Source organism: Bombina bombina, chromosome 6, assembly GCF_027579735.1.
Source record: "Bombina bombina isolate aBomBom1 chromosome 6, aBomBom1.pri, whole genome shotgun sequence".
NCBI classification, from domain to species: domain Eukaryota; kingdom Metazoa; phylum Chordata; class Amphibia; order Anura; family Bombinatoridae; genus Bombina; species Bombina bombina.
Genome location: NC_069504.1, coordinates 106385059 through 106403999, shown reverse-complemented (window position 1 = coordinate 106403999; position 18941 = coordinate 106385059). Strand labels below are relative to the sequence as shown.

At 38.0% G+C, this 18941-nt stretch overlaps 1 protein-coding gene across 1 annotated transcript in view; it reads left to right on the top strand.

Annotated features, from left to right (window-relative positions):
* Positions 1–18941, top strand: part of RELN (reelin) — a 957839-nt gene that overhangs the window by 213055 nt on the left and 725843 nt on the right. The window contains 1 exon segment of the mRNA XM_053716545.1: positions 13683–13818. Within this exon segment, the coding sequence (XP_053572520.1) occupies positions 13683–13818 (136 nt within the window).

Here is an 18941-nt window from a genome sequence, read left to right as displayed (position 1 = left end):
TTTGCTAGGAAGGGTTGATATTCGGCAACAACTTGACAGTGCATATCGTTTGAATATTAAAAGACATAATGAGCAAGTAACGAAAAATCGCTTTGTTCTTTCCAAAATAATTAATTGTATTTTATTTTGCGGCGCATTTGAGCTTGCACTTCGAGGACATGACGAACGCGATGATTCATTAAATCCAGGCATTTTCAGAGGTCTTATAAACTTCTCAGCAGAGCTTGATGCATCTCTAAAAGAACATCTCGCTAGTTCCACTGTTTTTAAAGGAACGTCAAAAGAAATTCAAAACGATTTATTAGACTGTATGCTTACTGTTTGCCAGAACCAAATAAAGAAGGAAATCTCAAATGCAAGTTTTGTAGCAGTGATAGCAGATGAAACTACTGATGTTTCATCTGCCTTCCAATTGGTTGTTGTTTTTAGATACATTATAGGTAACGGACAACCGGTTGAGAGATTCTGGGAATTCACTAATCCAGCTGGACATGATGCAGAATCTTTAGCTACGTGTATTCAAGCTACTTTGGAAAAAGTTATAGACAACCCAGATAAACTGATATCGCAGAGTTACGACGGTGCAAGCGTGATGAGTGGTCAGCATGCAGGTGTTCAGGCTATAATTAAACGTGCCTACAAGAATGCACATTTTGTGCATTGCTATGCACATCAGCTCAATTTAATTGTCAGCCAAGCAAGCAGTCAAAATCAACAAGTTCAAGTATTTTTTTCAAATCTAAGTGACATTACTAACTTTTTTAGTAACTCGCCACAAAGGATAGCTATTCTAGATGAAACTGTTAGAAGAAGGATACCTCATGGTTCAGCCACCAGGTGGAATTTCAAGAGTCGAACCGTCAATACAGTTTTTGAAAACAAGGAACAGTTAATTGAATGCATGGAAAAAATAGAGTCAACATTGAAAAAAGAAATAGCTATAAATCAAGCAGGGGCTATTCGGCGTATGTTACAAGACTCGGTATTCGTGTTTTGGCTTACAGTTTTTCACAATATTATGCCACATGTAGATGTGTTATACAACCAACTTCAGAAAACACAAACAGATGCGGCACTTATTCGAAAACATATTAACACTTTCCAGCAGACAATGGAAAACGAAAGGAATAGAATGGACACAGTGACCATGACGATATCAGAAACAGAGGAAACATCTAGGAAAAGGAAGAGAGAAAATATTCACATTGCTCAGACTGTGGCAGCTAAAGAAATATGCAATGTTATCACAAATCAAGTAAAAGATAGATTTTCTTTTATAACTCACTACTCGGCTGTTTCTCTCCTCCAAGCGGAAAAATTTGCGGATTACGAGAAAATTTTTCCAAATCAGCTTCTTGAACAAACATCAGCGGTTTATCACACATTACAGAAAGATCGCCTGAAAACTGAACTAGGAGTAATTTACAGAAGACCAGATTTCCGAAATATGAATGGTGCCATTAGTCTTCTACAGTTTGTAATAGAAAATAACTTGGACAGTACTTTCTCGGAGACCTACAAACTGTTGCAAATTATTTCGACTATTCCCGTGACAACTGCTGAGGCTGAGAGATGTTTCTCAACTTTAAAACGAGTTAAGACATTTCTAAGGAGCCCCATGACTGAGGAAAGACTGACTGCTCTAGCCATGCTCACAATTGAAAAACAATTGATCAATGACATGCCAACATTCACTGAAAATTTTATTGATTTATTTGCCTCAAAAAAAGACAGGCGGATTGACTTAATTTACAAAAATTGTACTTGAGTTATCAACATTCTGTTTTAATCTTTACCGTTGAAGTTAATTATTAAGCACTAGTGTAATAGAAATAATCTTCTTTTGTAGAAAGTAAAATGTTGGTGTATTTATATAAATGTTGCAACAACCTTTGGCTGCATTGCCTAATATCGAACACTGGGGGCTAGGGCAACAATAATTGAGATGTGGTTTTATTTCTCTATAAAGTGGAAGGTTCTTTAAATCCAGGAATATATATATTTTCATAAATGTACATTCAAGATACTTATTATTTCGCAGCTTTGATTAATCATTTGGTTAATATATATGTTATTATATAATTTAACTGAGCATGTATATTTTAAGACTAGACATGAGTATACTGAAGAGTATGGATTCTTGTATATTAATGTAAATATTAGACATGGTCATAATATTAAATATTATAAATATATATATATAAATATATATATATATATATACTTACTACTGATAATATCTTAAGAGATTAACTTAATAGTCATTTTGCAAACAGGATCTTGTTTTTATTGTCTCCTGTTTGAAAAACAAAGTGGTGATTCAAGTTGGGTGAGTTATGGTGTCGCCGATTTATCACATTTAACTCCAAAAATATAAATAATTGCTACCAATCACATTTATACTCCCCATTAGAGTTTAATTTGCTATGAAGGATTGATATTCGCCAACAACTTGTCAGTGCATATTGTTTGAATGTTAAAAAACACAATGATCAAGTAACCACAAATCGTTATGTTCTTTCCAAAATTATGAATTGTATTCTATTTTCCGGCGCATTTGAGCTTTCACTTCGAGGACATGATGCACGCGATGATTCATTACATATTGGGAGACTTAAAAGGATTGTAATTTAATACTTAGTATGATAATAATAATCATCTATACTATTAACTATTTGAAATCAATTGATTAATCATTTCATATTCTGATATTACATTGCATTTAATTAGAATTCTGTAGGGATTGATTTATTGTAACAATATTTATATTTCCTTATTATCCCACTTTAATATAAATATATTCCATATTTGAAGTCATTCCTTAATAAAGTATAGGAGTATATAAAACTATATGAAAATTAGGTACAAGTCATTTCATATGAAATTTTGTCTTCTATATGCTTGCATCGATTCTGAGCTAGAAAACCTTTCCAGATGTATATGTGGATTCACACCTTCAAAAGTATTGTTAGTCTCATCATTTGTATATCATACAAGGGATAATTACATACTTTCCTGAAGATTGAGCATATCAGAACTAAAGTCCAGAATTGTTTCTCTGTCACCCCAGAGAGGTAACATGGTTATCTTGTTTGTAGAGATGTAATTTCATTAAGCGATTAAGTAAAGAATCTTTTGAAGCTTAAACGTTAACAAATGTTCCCTTTGTATATTTTTTAGATATCCTGCCTGTGAGCTGTATTGGAGCATAGTATTTATAAATAATTGATGTTACCTTTCATAAAAATATATTTCATATCTGAGTACATAACTTTAATACAGTTTGTGTGCATGAAATCATATACAGTTGTATGAAAAAGTTTAGGCACCTCTGACAATTTCCATGATTTTCAGTTATAAATAATTGGCTGTTTGGATCAGTAATTTCATTTTGATCTATCAAATAAATGAAGGACACAGTAAAAATTCAGTAGTGAAATTAGGTTTATTGGATTAACAGAAAATGTGCAATATGCATCAAAACAAAATTAGACAGGTGCATACATTTGTGCACCCTTGTTATTTTGTTGATTTGAATACCTGGAACTACCTAGCACTGATTAATTGGAATTTGGAAGACAAAATTGGTTTGGTGAGCCCATTAAGCCTTAAACTTCATAGACAGGTGTATCCAATCATGAGAAAAGGTTTTAAGGTGGCCAATTGCAAGTTGTTCTCTATGACTCTCCTCTGAAGAGTGGCAACATGGGGGCCACAAAACAACTCTCAAATGACCTAAAAACAAAGATTGTTCAACATCATGGTTTAGAGGAAGGCTACAAAAAGCTATTACATAGATTTAAGATGTCAGTGTCCACTGTGAGGAACATAGTCAGCATGGTGAGGATATGGAAGACCACAGGCACAGTTCTTGTTAAGGCCAGAAGTGGCAGGCCAAGTAAAATATTGGATAGGCAAAGGATGATAAGAACAGTCAAAAACAGTCCACAGACCACCTCCAAAGACCTGTACTACTGGGAATATTGTTGAGGGTCTCATGGATTCCACTCAATATCAGCAGATACTTGAGAATAATGTTGAGGAATCAATCACAAACTTCAGTTGAAGTTACCCCCAGGCCGGGGCTGGATATCTCAAGAAGACGATGACCAAAAACACTGCTGTTTCAAATGGGTGGGGCCATTTGATGGGCGTGACTTTCGCAAAGGGGTGTGGCTTTTAAAAATGGGTGTGGCTTGTTAAAAGGGCGTGGTTTTTAAAAAAGGGCGTGTTTATCAAAGGGGCGTGGCTTTCTAATAGGGGCAGGGTCTTGTGCACCCCCATCCTAAAAATTCACCAGCTGCCACTGGCTGGTAGAATGACTTTTTAAGGAGATACACCTACCCTTTCTTTATTCTGATATTTATTTATTATTGAGTCTCACTATTGTATCAATGTTTTTTTTAATACATCCACTTTTTATTGTTTTTTGTAATAAAGTTGGAATTTTAATAATTTTTTGTGATCCACACATTATATAAATTGGGGATGTAATGAGGACTTGTATAGTATCCTTTTTTCAGTTCCTTAAACTAAATTAGTAAATGTAGGAGACTTGAAGAATACCTAGACTACGTTTGCAGTTTTTGGAAATTTTGGGCAGATTTTTTCGGTCTATGGTTTTTATCTGCAGTCAAAAGCTGTTTCTATGGACCACATGTAACTGCCAACGCTATTTTTTCCAGCCCCAGGAAAGAGCAGAAGATTAAGTGACATTGTTTTTGTGACCCCAGGACTAAAATTTCATGCTTTCCGGACTTCTGGTACATGGGCAAACAAGGTGGCCAGTCTCAAACTTAAAGGGACAATAAAGTGAAATTTAAAGTTTCCAATTTATTATATAAAAGCATATGGTCTATCTCACTGATTTTTAAACCTGCCCTCAGGCCTCCCCAACAGGCGAGATTTTCTGGATTACCTTGGGTGAGAGCAGGTAAAATAACCATGTTTACTTATCAGCTGATTATTTCACCTGTGCTCCAGTTCAGATATCCTCAAAATCTGACCTGTTAGTAGGCCTAAGGACAGGTTTGAAAACCAGTGGTCTATCTGAATCATGAAAGAAAACATTTGGGTCCCTTCAAGGGTTTTAAAATATTGATTTGCGGCCCCCATTGTTAGAAAGTTGACAATCCCTGATATGTATTTAAAAGTGCAAACCCTGCTTGTGTGTATTTGGAGTAGAAATATAGAGAATAAGAAGGAGGGTCTATAATTATGCCCGGGGGTTCTAAAGGTCTCTGGGCTGGCAAGAGTCTATCTCACAAACAGGCATATACTGCATTTTCATATGGGAAGGAGATGCATACACTACAAAAGTGTACAATAAAAATCTTAATTTAAAAACCATACAAAACAAATAATTGAACCATTCACACAAAAATACACAGGAATAAATTGTATTGTTAAGGTGCATCAAAAATCATAGCAACATTGTCCACCAAAAATCATATTTAAAAAAAAAAACAACATAAAATGTGTATGTAATTTACTTAGGAATAACAATTAAATATGCACTACATAAATTGTTATATAAGTACAGTAGATGTGCAAAAAACACACAACAATTCATACTTACAAGTACAAAATACAAAGCATATTTTGTTTATCATTAAATGGGCTGAATTTAATCGTTCCATGGGTATTATGAAATTGTACAAGGTTTGGAAGTGGATGCGCTGGGGGGGGGGCTCTCTGAGAAACTTCCTCAAAAAGTTGCCAAAGAATTTTAAATGAGAAGGTTGATGAAATTGTCTCTCATATCCAACTAAGGACGGAAATGTTTGGATAATTATGCTTGAATAATCCAAGCATAATTATCTAATCATTTCAGTCCTACATATTTCACTGTTTTTTCTTGCAAATGAAAAGGTGGCAAGTTTTTATAAATATACTCAAAACACTAATTACTCTGAAAGGAAAACCTATGCATACAAAAATAACAATATTTAAAAAGGTACACTGCACTGAAAACAGTGTATTTTGATTTGTATTAGGCAGAATATTAAAGTTTAAAGGATTACTTTCTGTTATAATTTTTAAGCTAAACAACTAACATATTAAAGTTAATAAACATTAATTAAAACCTACTGACCTATATTTTCTCCAAAACGAAGTTTCATAACGTTCTAAAAGTTATATCTTTTATTCGCCGATGATGTCACGTTATCCTGCCCACTATTTTCAGCACTGAGTGAGTGTTCAAAATACTTAAACCAATAACTTTGCGTTTAAAGCACCATTTTGAAACCTAGGTATTGTAAATGGATTGGTACAGAGCAAAGGATACCCACGGAGTGGGTTTGGAAAACAATTACATTTGCAGACAAGATTTCTGATATACGGTAGAGATATGTTAATGAAATGCTATTGATAAAAAGCGTATTTGGGGTAGTTATTTAGTAACAGGCATAGAAAATATTTACTTACAGTGGCCCTTTAAACATACGCCAGATTCTCCCTGTGTACTTCGTACTCCATTACAAACTTTTACAAAGCAGAGAGCTCCTTGTTTCTATGGGAGATATTTCGCCACTTACAGGGACAGCCCTCTTTCTTTGATAATTGCACCCAGACTGTCCCTGCAAGGCTAAACATTGTTTTTTATGTTTTTTTGTGGCAAACCTTTGATAATTGTGGTCATAAACAGAAGTAGCAAGAAAATCAAGAACTTTAAAGCATACAATAGTATTTGGATTTGTTGTATTGGTGTATTGTCTGGTTGTTACCACATTGCTGGATGTTAGAGCTTGCTTCGATGTGAGGTCATTTGTAAATAGAATACTTAAAAATGGTACAAGGTACAGCAAAACCATATATTTTAGTATATACTTTTTATTGATAGGGCAGCATTAAAAGAATTTTAAAGGGGCAGTAAACCCCTAAAATGTCTTTCATGCTTTGGATAGAACATACAATTTCTCCAACATAGGTGTGTCCGGTCCACGGCGTCATCCTTACTTGTGGGATATTCTCTTCCCCAACAGGAAATGGCAAAGAGCCCAGCAAAGCTGGTCACATGATCCCTCCTAGGCTCCGCCTTCCCCAGTCATTCTCTTTGCCGTTGTACAGGCAACATCTCCACGGATATGGCTTAGAGTTTTTTTTAGTGTTTAACTGTAGTTTTTATTATTCAATCAAGAGTTTGTTATTTTAAAATAGTGCTGGTATGTACTATTTACTCTGAAACAGAAAAGAGATGAAGATTTCTGTTTGTAAGAGGAAAATGATTTTAGCAACCGTTACTAAAATCGATGGCTGTTTCCACACAGGACTGTTGAGAGGAATTAACTTCAGTTGGGAGAACAGTGAGCAGACTTTTGCTGCTTGAGGTATGACACATTCTAACAAGACGATGTAATGCTGGAAGCTGTCATTTTCCCTATGGGATCCGGTAAGCCATTTTTATTACAGAAAGAAAAAAAGGGCTTCACAAGGGCTTTTAAGACTGTAGACATTTTCTGGGCTAAATCGATTTATATATAAGCATATTTTATACTCCATAGCCTTGAGGAATTATTTTAATCTTGGGAATTATGTAAAATAACCGGCAGGCACTGTATTGGACACCTTATTCTCTAGGGGCTTTCCCTAATCATAGGCAGAGTCTCATTTTCGCGCCTCTATTGCGCACTTGTTTTTGGGAAGCATGACATGCAGATGCATGTGTGAGGAGCTCTGATACATAGAAAAGACTTTCTGAAGGCGTCATTTGGTATCGTATTCCCCTTTGGGCTTGGTTGGGTCTCAGCAAAGCAGATACCAGGGACTGTAAAGGGGTTAAATATAAAAACGGCTCCGGTTCTGTTATTTTAAGGGTTAAAGCTTCCAAATTTGGTGTGCAATACTTTTAAGGCTTTAAGACACTGTGGTGAAATTTTGGTGAATTTTGAACAATTCCTTCATACTTTTTCACAATTGCAGTAATAAAGTGTGTTCAGTTTAAAATTTAAAGTGACAGTAACGGTTTATTTTAAAACGTTTTTTGTACTTTGTTATCAAGTTTATGCCTGTTTAACATGTCTGAACTACCAGATAGACTGTGTTCTGAATGTGGGGAAGCCAAGGTTCCTTCTCATTTAAATAGATGTGATTTATGTGACACAAAATTTAGAGAAAATGATGCCCAAGATGATTCCTCAAGTGAGGGGAGTAAGCATGGTACTGCATCATCCCCTCCTTCGTCTACACCAGTCTTGCCCACACAGGAGGCCCCTAGTACATCTAGTGCGCCAATACTCCTTACTATGCAACAATTAACGGCTGTAATGGATAATTCTATCAAAAACATTTTAGCCAAAATGCCCACTTATCAGCGAAAGCGCGACTGCTCTGTTTTAGAAAATACTGAAGAGCATGAGGACGCTGATGATATTGGTTCTGAAGTGCCCCTACACCAGTCTGAGGGGGCCAGGGAGGTTTTGTCTGAGGGAGAAATTTCAGATTCAGGGAAAATTTCTCAACATGCTGAACCTGATGTGATTACATTTAAATTTAAATTGGAACATCTCCGCGCTCTGCTTAAGGAGGTGTTATCTACTCTGGATGATTGTGAGAATTTGGTCATTCCAGAGAAACTATGTAAAATGGACAAGTTCCTAGAGGTCCCGGGGCCCCCCGAAGCTTTTCCTATACCCAAGCGGGTGGCGGACATTGTAAATAAAGAATGGGAAAGGCCCGGTATACCTTTCGTCCCTCCCCCCATATTTAAAAAATTGTTTCCTATGGTCGACCCCAGAAAGGACTTATGGCAGACAGTCCCCAAGGTCGAGGGGGCGGTTTCTACTCTAAACAAACGCACCACTATACCTATAGAAGATAGTTGTGCTTTCAAAGATCCTATGGATAAAAAATTAGAAGGTTTGCTTAAAAAGATGTTTGTTCAGCAAGGTTACCTTCTACAACCAATTTCATGCATTGTTCCTGTCACTACAGCAGCGTGTTTCTGGTTCGATGAACTAGAAAAGGCGCTCAATAATAATTCTTCTTCTTATGAGGAGATTATGGACAGAATTCATGCTCTCAAATTGGCTAATTCTTTCACCCTAGACGCCACTTTGCAATTGGCTAGGTTAGCGGCGAAAAATTCTGGTTTTGCTATTGTGGCGCGCAGAGCGCTTTGGCTAAAATCTTGGTCAGCGGATGCGTCTTCCAAGAACAAATTGCTTAACATTCCTTTCAAGGGGAAAACGCTGTTTGGCCCTGACTTGAAAGAGATTATCTCTGATATCACTGGGGGCAAGGGCCACGCCCTTCCTCAGGATAGGTCTTTCAAGGCCAAAAATAAACCTAATTTTCGTCCCTTTCGCAGAAACGGACCAGCCCCAAGTGCTACGTCCTCTAAGCAAGAGGGTAATACTTTTCAAGCCAAGCCAGCCTGGAGACCAATGCAAGGCTGGAACAAAGGAAAGCAGGCCAAGAAACCTGCCACTACTACCAAGACAGCATGAGATGTTGGCCCCCGATCCGGGACCGGATCTGGTGGGGGGCAGACTCTCTCTTTTCGCTCAGGCTTGGGCAAGAGATGTTCTGGATCCTTGGGCACTAGAAATAGTCTCCCAAGGTTATCTTCTGGAATTCAAGGGGCCTCCCCCAAGGGGGAGGTTCCACAGGTCTCAATTGTCTTCAGACCACATAAAAAAACAGGCATTCTTACATTGTGTAGAAGACCTGTTAAAAATGGGAGTGATTCATCCTGTTCCATTAGGAGAACAAGGGATGGGGTTCTACTCCAATCTTAGATCTCAAGATCCTAAACAAGTTTCTCAAGGTTCCATCGTTCAAAATGGAAACCATTCGAACAATTCTTCCTTCCATCCAGGAAGGTCAATTCATGACCACGGTGGATTTAAAGGATGCGTATCTACATATTCCTATCCACAAGGAACATCATCGGTTCCTAAGGTTCGCATTCCTGGACAAGCATTTCCAGTTTGTGGCACTTCCGTTCGGATTAGCCACTGCTCCAAGAATTTTCACAAAGGTTCTAGGGTCCCTTCTAGCGGTGCTAAGACCAAGGGGCATTGCAGTAGTACCTTACTTGGACGACATTCCGATTCAAGCGTCGTCCCTTCCTCAAGCAAAGGCTCACACGGACATTGTCCTGGCCTTTCTCAGATCTCACGGGTGGAAAGTGAACGTAGAAAAAAGTTCTCTATCTCCGTCAACAAGGGTTCCCTTCTTGGGAACAATAATAGACTCCTTAGAAATGAGGATTTTTCTGACAGAGGCCAGAAAATCAAAACTTCTAAACTCTTGTCAAATACTTCATTCTGTTCCTCTTCCTTCCATAGCGCAGTGCATGGAAGTAATAGGTTTGATGGTAGCGGCAATGGACATAGTTCCTTTTGCGCGAATTCATCTAAGACCATTACAACTGTGCATGCTCAGTCAGTGGAATGGGGACTATACAGACTTGTCTCCGACGATACAAGTAGATCAGAGGACCAGAGATTCACTCCGTTGGTGGCTGTCCCTGGACAACCTGTCACAGGGGATGAGCTTCCGCAGACCAGAGTGGGTCATTGTCACGACCGACGCCAGTCTGGTGGGCTGGGGCGCGGTCTGGGGACCCCTGAAAGCTCAGGGTCTTTGGTCTCGGGAAGAATCTCTTCTCCCGATAAATATTCTGGAACTGAGAGCGATATTCAATGCTCTCAAGGCTTGGCCTCAGCTAGCAAAGGCCAAGTTCATACGGTTTCAATCAGACAACATGACGACTGTTGCGTACATCAACCATCAGGGGGGAACAAGGAGTTCCCTGGCGATGGAAGAAGTGACCAAAATCATTCAATGGGCGGAGACTCACTCCTGCCCCTTGTCTGCAATCCACATCCCAGGAGTGGAAAATTGGGAAGCGGATTTTCTGAGTCGTCAGACATTTCATCCGGGGGAGTGGGAACTCCATCCGGAAATCTTTGCCCAAATTACTCAATTGTGGGGCATTCCAGACATGGATCTGATGGCCTCTCGTCAGAACTTCAAGGTTCCTTGCTACGGGTTCAGATCCAGGGATCCCAAGGCGACTCTAGTAGATGCACTAGTAGCACCTTGGACCTTCAAACTAGCTTATGTATTCCCGCCGTTTCCTCTCATCCCCAGGCTGGTAGCCAGGATCAATCAGGAGAGGGTATCGGTGATCTTGATAGCTCCTGCGTGGCCACGCAGGACTTGGTATGCAGACCTGGTGAATATGTCATCGGCTCCACCATGGAAGCTACCTTTGAGACGAGACCTTCTTGTTCAAGGTCCGTTCGAACATCCGAATCTGGTCTCACTCCAACTGACTGCTTGGAGATTGAACGCTTGATCTTATCAAAGCGAGGGTTCTCAGATTCTGTCATTGATACTCTTGTTCAGGCCAGAAAGCCTGTAACTAGAAAAATCTACCACAAAATATGGAAAAAATATATCTGTTGGTGTGAATCTAAAGGATTCCCTTGGGACAAGATAAAAATTCCTAAGATTCTATCCTTTCTTCAAGAAGGTTTGGAGAAAGGATTATCTGCAAGTTCTTTGAAGGGACAGATTTCTGCCTTGTCTGTGTTACTTCACAAAAAGCTGGCAGCTGTGCCAGATGTTCAAGCCTTTGTTCAGGCTCTGGTTAGAATCAAGCCTGTTTACAAACCTTTGACTCCTCCTTGGAGTCTCAATTTAGTTCTTTCAGTTCTTCAGGGGGTTCCGTTTCAACCCTTACATTCCGTTGATATTAAGTTATTATCTTGGAAAGCAATTTCTTCTGCTAGAAGAGTTTCAGAATTATCTGCTCTGCAGTGTTCGCCTCCTTATCTGGTGTTCCATGCAGATAAGGTGGTTTTGCGTACTAAACCTGGTTTTCTTCCGAAAGTTGTTTCTAACAAAAACATTAACCAGGAGATAGTCGTGCCTTCTTTGTGTCCGAATCCAGTTTCAAAGAAGGAACGTTTGTTGCACAATTTGGATGTAGTGCGTGCTCTAAAATTCTATTTAGATGCTACAAAGGATTTTAGACAAACATCTTCCTTGTTTGTTGTTTATTCTGGTAAAAGGAGAGGTCAAAAAGCAACTTCTACCTCTCTCTCTTTTTGGCTTAAAAGCATCATCAGATTGGCTTACGAGACTGCCGGACGGCAGCCTCCTGAAAGAATCACAGCTCATTCCACTAGGGCTGTGGCTTCCACATGGGCCTTCAAGAACGAGGCTTCTGTTGATCAGATATGTAAGGCAGCGACTTGGTCTTCACTGCACACTTTTACTAAATTTTACAAGTTTGATACTTTTGCTTCTTCTGAGGCTATTTTTGGGAGAAAGGTTTTGCAAGCCGTGGTGCCTTCCATCTAGGTGACCTGATTTGCTCCCTCCCTTCATCCGTGTCCTAAAGCTTTGGTATTGGTTCCCACAAGTAAGGATGACGCCGTGGACCGGACACACCTATGTTGGAGAAAACAGAATTTATGTTTACCTGATAAATTACTTTCTCCAACGGTGTGTCCGGTCCACGGCCCGCCCTGGTTTTTTTAATCAGGTCTGATAATTTATTTTCTTTAACTACAGTCACCACGGTATCATATGGTTTCTCCTATGCAAATATTCCTCCTTTACGTCGGTCGAATGACTGGGGAAGGCGGAGCCTAGGAGGGATCATGTGACCAGCTTTGCTGGGCTCTTTGCCATTTCCTGTTGGGGAAGAGAATATCCCACAAGTAAGGATGACGCCGTGGACCGGACACACCGTTGGAGAAAGTAATTTATCAGGTAAACATAAATTCTGTTTTTAAACAACTTTCCTATTTACTTCTATTATCAAATTTACTTTATTCTCTTGTTATCATTTGCTGAAGGAACAGCATTGCACTACTGGCAGCTAGCTGAACACATCTAGTTAGCCAATCACAAGAGACAAATGTGTGCAGGCACCATTCATCAGCTAGCTCCAACTAGTGCAGGATATGTGTGTATTCTTTTTCAACAAGGGATTCCAAGATAATGATGCATATTTGAAAATAGAAGTTAATTTAAAAGTGTCTTAAAATGATATGCTCTATCTGAATCATTCAAGTTTAATTTTGTCTTTCCTATCCCTTTAAAAGCTTTGAAATCATAATATAATTTATTTAATTGTTTGTAGGAAAACATATTTTGCAATATACTTTAATTATTTATTTTGTCCCATTTTTCTGTAATTTGTGGGCTTTCCCGTTCCTATAAGAATTGAAACTGCAGACTCCAGACTTCACAAATTTAACATTGTTATGGCCCACTCAGTTGTTGTTTGGTCAATCTAGTAACATATTTATATATATATGTCCTTACTTGGTCTCAGCAGAGTAGCAGAGGAGGGACAACCTAGCTTACAATATGGCAGCACTGATTATATTATGCCGACTAAACCTTTCTTACATATATAAACAACTAATATAATTTAAAACTTATTCGCATATTATTATGAGGCTAATCTTTGTTGTATAATATACATCGTTATATCTAGCAATTATTTAATATTTGTTGTCCTTTAGCTTGTGCTAAATGTTGTATTGTATATGAGTCCATAAACTACAATATAATAATGTGTTAAAAAAGCAGATGCCCTGGGCTCTGAGCAAATCACTATAATTCACATGTTGTTTATTTATAGATTTGGTTTTGTATGTCCTGTCTTCTCACTAACCATTATTCTTATAACATGGTTTATTTTGTTTTTCTAGGCATTATGTCCGACCACCAGTTTGGCACCCAGTTCATGTGCAGTGTTGTCGCTTCTCATGTGAGCCACTTGCCAACAACAAACCTCAGTTTTGTGTGGATAGCGCCCCCCGCAGGGACAGGGTGTGTCAACTTCATGTAAGTAAACGTTTCCATTATAAGATGTTTGTCTAAGAAATGTGTTCACTTAATCTCTGGTTGTCACACACTGAGAACCTTCAGCATATAGAAAAAATTAACTTTAAAAAAAAATAAAACATATATATATATACATACGCTCAATGCTTATAGAGAAGGCTGCACTACACTAAATTATGGTACCCTCTAGCAGACAAGGGGTTAAACTATGAGGTTCTTGGACAAAAATATAGATTGAGGTAAAAGAACATCTTAACACAAAATAAAAATTATCTACTTCATTATAGAATACTATTATTGCTTTAATGTCCCATGATAACTATGTATTTAACATATAGCTGAAGTGTTACTTGAGAGCCTTTAAGGGACAGTCTTCAATTTTTATTGTTTTTAAAAGAAAGACAATCCCTTTATTACCCATTCCCCAATTTTGCATAACCAACACCGTTATATTAATATACTTTTTTATCTCTGTGATTACCTTGTATCTAAGCATCTTCTGACAGCCCCCTGATCACATGACTTTGTATTTAATATCTATTGAATTGCATTTAGTATTGTGTTGTGTTAAATCTTAAATAACTCCTCGGTTGTGAACACATTCGCCTAGATTACGAGTTTTGCGTTAGAAGCTGTGCGGTGCTAACGAGCAGTTTATGCTCACCGCTCACTTACAGACAGCGCTGGCATTACGGGTTTTTACAAACTCGGCGTTAACCGCAAAAAAGTGAGCGAAGAGCAAAATTTAGCTCCACATCTCACCTCAATACCAGCGCTGCTTACGTTAGCGGTGAGTTGGCTGAACGTGCTCGTGCACGATTTCCTCATAGGAATCAATGGGGGAGAGCCGGATGAAAAAAACCTAACACCTGCAAAAAAGCAGCGTAAAGCTCCTAACGCAGCCCCATTGATATACCTTTTGGGGTGAGTGCATGGACCCCTCTAGCGTGCACCTTTGATCTGGTTGACGAGTGCTGGGTTTGCTTATTTCTTCTACACCTAACACCCTAACATGAACCCCGAGACTTAACACTCCTAAGCTTACACTTATTAACCCCTAATATGCCGCTCCAACATCGCCGACACCTACATTATAATTATTAACCCCTAATCTGCCGCTCCGGACACCGCCGCCACCTACATTATACTTATGAACCCCTAATCTGCTGCCCCCAACATCGCCAACACCTACATTATATTTATTAACCCCTAATCTGCTGACCACAACGTCGCCACCACTATAATAAAGTTATTAACCCCTAAACCTAACTCTAACCTTAACCCCCCTAACTTAAATATAATTTAAATAAATCTAAATAAAATTACTACAATTAACTAAATAATTCCTATTTAAAACTAAATACTTACCCATAAAATAAACCATAAGCTAGCTACAATATAACTAATAGTTACATTGTAGCTAGCTTAGGGTTTATTTTTATTTTACAGGCAACTTTGTATTTATTTTAACTAGGTACAATAGTTATTAACTATTTAATAACTACCTAGCTAAAATAAAGACAAATTTACCTGTAAAATAAAACCTAACCTAAGTTACAATTACACCTAACACTACACTACAATTAAATTAATTACCTAAATTAAATACAATTAATTACAATTAAATAAAATTATCTAAAGTACAAAAAACCCCCACTAAATTACAGAAAATAAAGAAATTACAAGATTTTTCAACTAATTACACCTAATCTAATCCCCTAACAAAATAAAGAAGCCCCCCCAAAATAAAAAAAAAGCCCTACCCTACACTAAATTACAAATAGCTCTTAAAAGGGCCTTTTGCAGGGCATTGCCCCAAAGTAATCAGCTCTTTTACCTGACAAAAAATTACAATTCCCCCCCCCAACATTAAAGCCAACCACCCACACAACCAACCCTACTCTAAAACCCACCCAGTCCCCCCTTAAAAAAACCTATCACTAAACCCTTGAAGATCACCTTACTGGGAGATGTCTTCACCCAAACGGGCCGAAGTCCTCTACGAAGCCGGCAGAAGTCTTCATCCAAGCCGGGTGAAGTGGTCCTCCAGACGGGCAGAAGTCTTCATCCAGACGGCATCTTCTATCTTCATCCATCCGGTGCGGAGCGGGTCCATCTTCAAGACATCCGACGAGGAGCATCCTCTTCTAACGACGGCTAAACTTAGAATGAAGGTTCCTTTAAATGACGTCATTCAAGATGGCGTCCCTTCAATTCCAATTGGCTGAATTATATCAGCCAATCAGAATTAAGGTAAAAAAAATCAGCCAATAGGATTGAACTGGCATTCTATTGGCTGATTGGAACAGCCAATAGAATACCAGCTCAATCATATTGGCTGATTGGATCAGCCAATAGGATTGAACTTCAATCCTATTGGCTGATTGCATCAGCCAATAGGATTTTTTCTACCTTAATTCCGATTGGCTGATAGAATTCTATCATTCAATCGGAATTGAAGGGACGCCATCTTGGATGACGTCATTTAAAGGAACCTTCATTCTGTGTTTAGCCGTCGTTTGAAGAGGATGCTCCTCGTCAGATGTCTTGAAGATTGACCCGCTCCGCGCCAGATGGATGAAGATAGAAGATGCCGTCTGGATGAAGACTTCTGCCCATCTGGAGGACCACTTCGCCCGGCTTGGATGAAGACTTCTCCCGGCTTTGTTGAGCACTTCGGCCCGGTTGGGAGAAGACGTCTCCCGGTAAGGTGATTTTCAAGGGGTTAGTGTTAGTTTTTTTTTAAGTGGGGATTGGGTGGGTTTTAGAGTAGGGTTGGTTGTGTGGGTGGTGGGTTTTAATGTTGGGGGGGGGATTGTAATTTTTTTCAGGTAAAAGAGCTGATAACTTTGAGACAATGCCCGCAAAAGGCCCTTTTAAGGGCTATTTGCAATTTAGTGTAGGGTAGAGGGGCTTCTTTTATTTTGTTAGGGGGATTAGATTAGGTGTAATTAGTTTAAAAATCTTGTAATTTCTTTATTTTCTGTAATTTAGTGTTTGTTTTTTTCCGTACTTTAGATAATTTTATCTAATTGTAATTAATTGTTTTTAATTTAGGTAATTAATTTAATTGTAGTGTAGTGTTAGGTGTAATTGTAACTTAGGTTAGGTTTTATTTTACAGGTAAATTTGTCTATATTTTAGCTAGGTAGTTATTAAATAGTTAATAACTATTTAATAACTATTGTATCTAGTTAAAATAAATACAAAGTTGCCTGTAAAATAAAAATAAACCCTAAGCTAGCTACAATGTAACTATTAGTTATATTGTAGCTAGCTTAGGGTTTATTTTATAGGTATTTAGTTTTAAATAGGAATTTTTTAGTTAATTGTAGTAATTTTATTTAGATTTATTTAAATTATATTTAAGTTAGGGGGGTTAATAACTTTATTATAGTGGTGGCGACGTTGGGGGCGGCAGATTAGGGGTTAATAAATGTAGGTATGTGGCGGTGATGTTAGGGCCGGCAGATTAGGGGTTAATAATATTTAAATAGTGTTTGCGATGCGGGAGTGCGACGGTTTAGGGGTTAATATATTTATTATAGTGGCGGCGATGTCCAGTTCGGCAGATTAGGGGTTAAAATATTTATTTTAATGTTTGCGATGTGGGGGGCCTCGTTTTAGGGGTTAATAGGTAGTTTATGGGTGTTAGTGTAATTTTTAGCACTTTAGTTACGTTTTATGCTACGGCGTTGTAATGTAAAACTCTTAACTACTGACTTTTAAATGCGGTACTAGGCTTGACATGAGAGGGTTTACTGCTCACTTTTGATCAGACTCGTAATACCGGCGCTATGCAAGTCCCATTGAAAATATAGGATACGCAATTGACGTAAGTGGATTTGCGGTATTTCCTAGTCTGGCCATAAAAGTGAGCGGTACACCTGTACCTGCAAGACTCGTAATACCAGCGGGCGTTAAAAAGCAGCGCTAGGACCTCTTAACGCTGCTTTTTAAGGCTAACACACAACTCGTAATCTAGGCCATTGTTATCTATATGGCCCACATGAACTAGCAGTCTTCTGTTGTTAAAAGCAAATACAAAAGCATGGGATTAAGAGGCTGGCTACAGAGCTTTTGAAACAGGCAGAAATTTAGAGGTTTAAATGTTATAAAGTATATTAATCTAAGTACAATGTTGTTTGTGCAAAGTTGGCGAATCGGTAGTAAAGGCATTATAAATCTTTTTAAACCATAACAAATTTAGTGTAGACTGTCCCTTTAACACATTACACTCCCATGAGCAGTGAGCAAATTAGAAGCAGCATACACAAATATCATCCAATCACTTGCTATGTCCTACTTATGAGCTACAATGTGTAACAGATACTGAGCAGGACTTAGTAGTTACACTAAGAAATGTTCTTATTTGTCTTTTAGACAATTTCATATAGATTGATAACATGTAATATGACATAAATTGAATTGTAGATTATACATTTACTTTTTAACCATCTAATATATAATTAGAATAATGTTTGACTTTTTTTTTGTGCCAAATTGCCATATCCCTATATCGATCATTTCATATTCCTTAATCCCAATATGGTGCTTGTAAAGCTGGTCATGTAAGAGCACGTTACTGTTTCTCAGTCTGAAGGGTGTCTGCACTACCCACCCTGACTACAGAGAAACATTGTGTATGGTTGCATGGTGTGCCCAGTATACAAGGGGCCACAGGGTTACACATTCACAAAGAAGTGCCTTTTCACCTGTCAGAAAGGGACAAAAGTGCTGCCTACTGTGTAGTGTTAGTGTTTCTTTAATGCACGTCTAGCATCAGATGAGTTAACTTATGAAAAGTCCAGGTCTGAAATAAAATATACTGAAGTACTATTAGTATCAGAAGCTTGATGATTATTATTGATAGTAGTCACCTGTCCCACAGAAATGTACTTATTTATAAATATACAGGAAATCTATTGTAAAAATACAAGGGCCTATGCAGTTTTATTTAGGTACAGTATATTTTTATATAGAAAGGACACTAATTAATCAGAAAACATGAATAGAAGCCGTATACCTTGTCACATATTACATCCATTAAATCACATTTTTCTTTGTTCATTTTTTACATTTCAATTTTGTGCTCTGCTAGAGACATTTGTAATCCTACATAA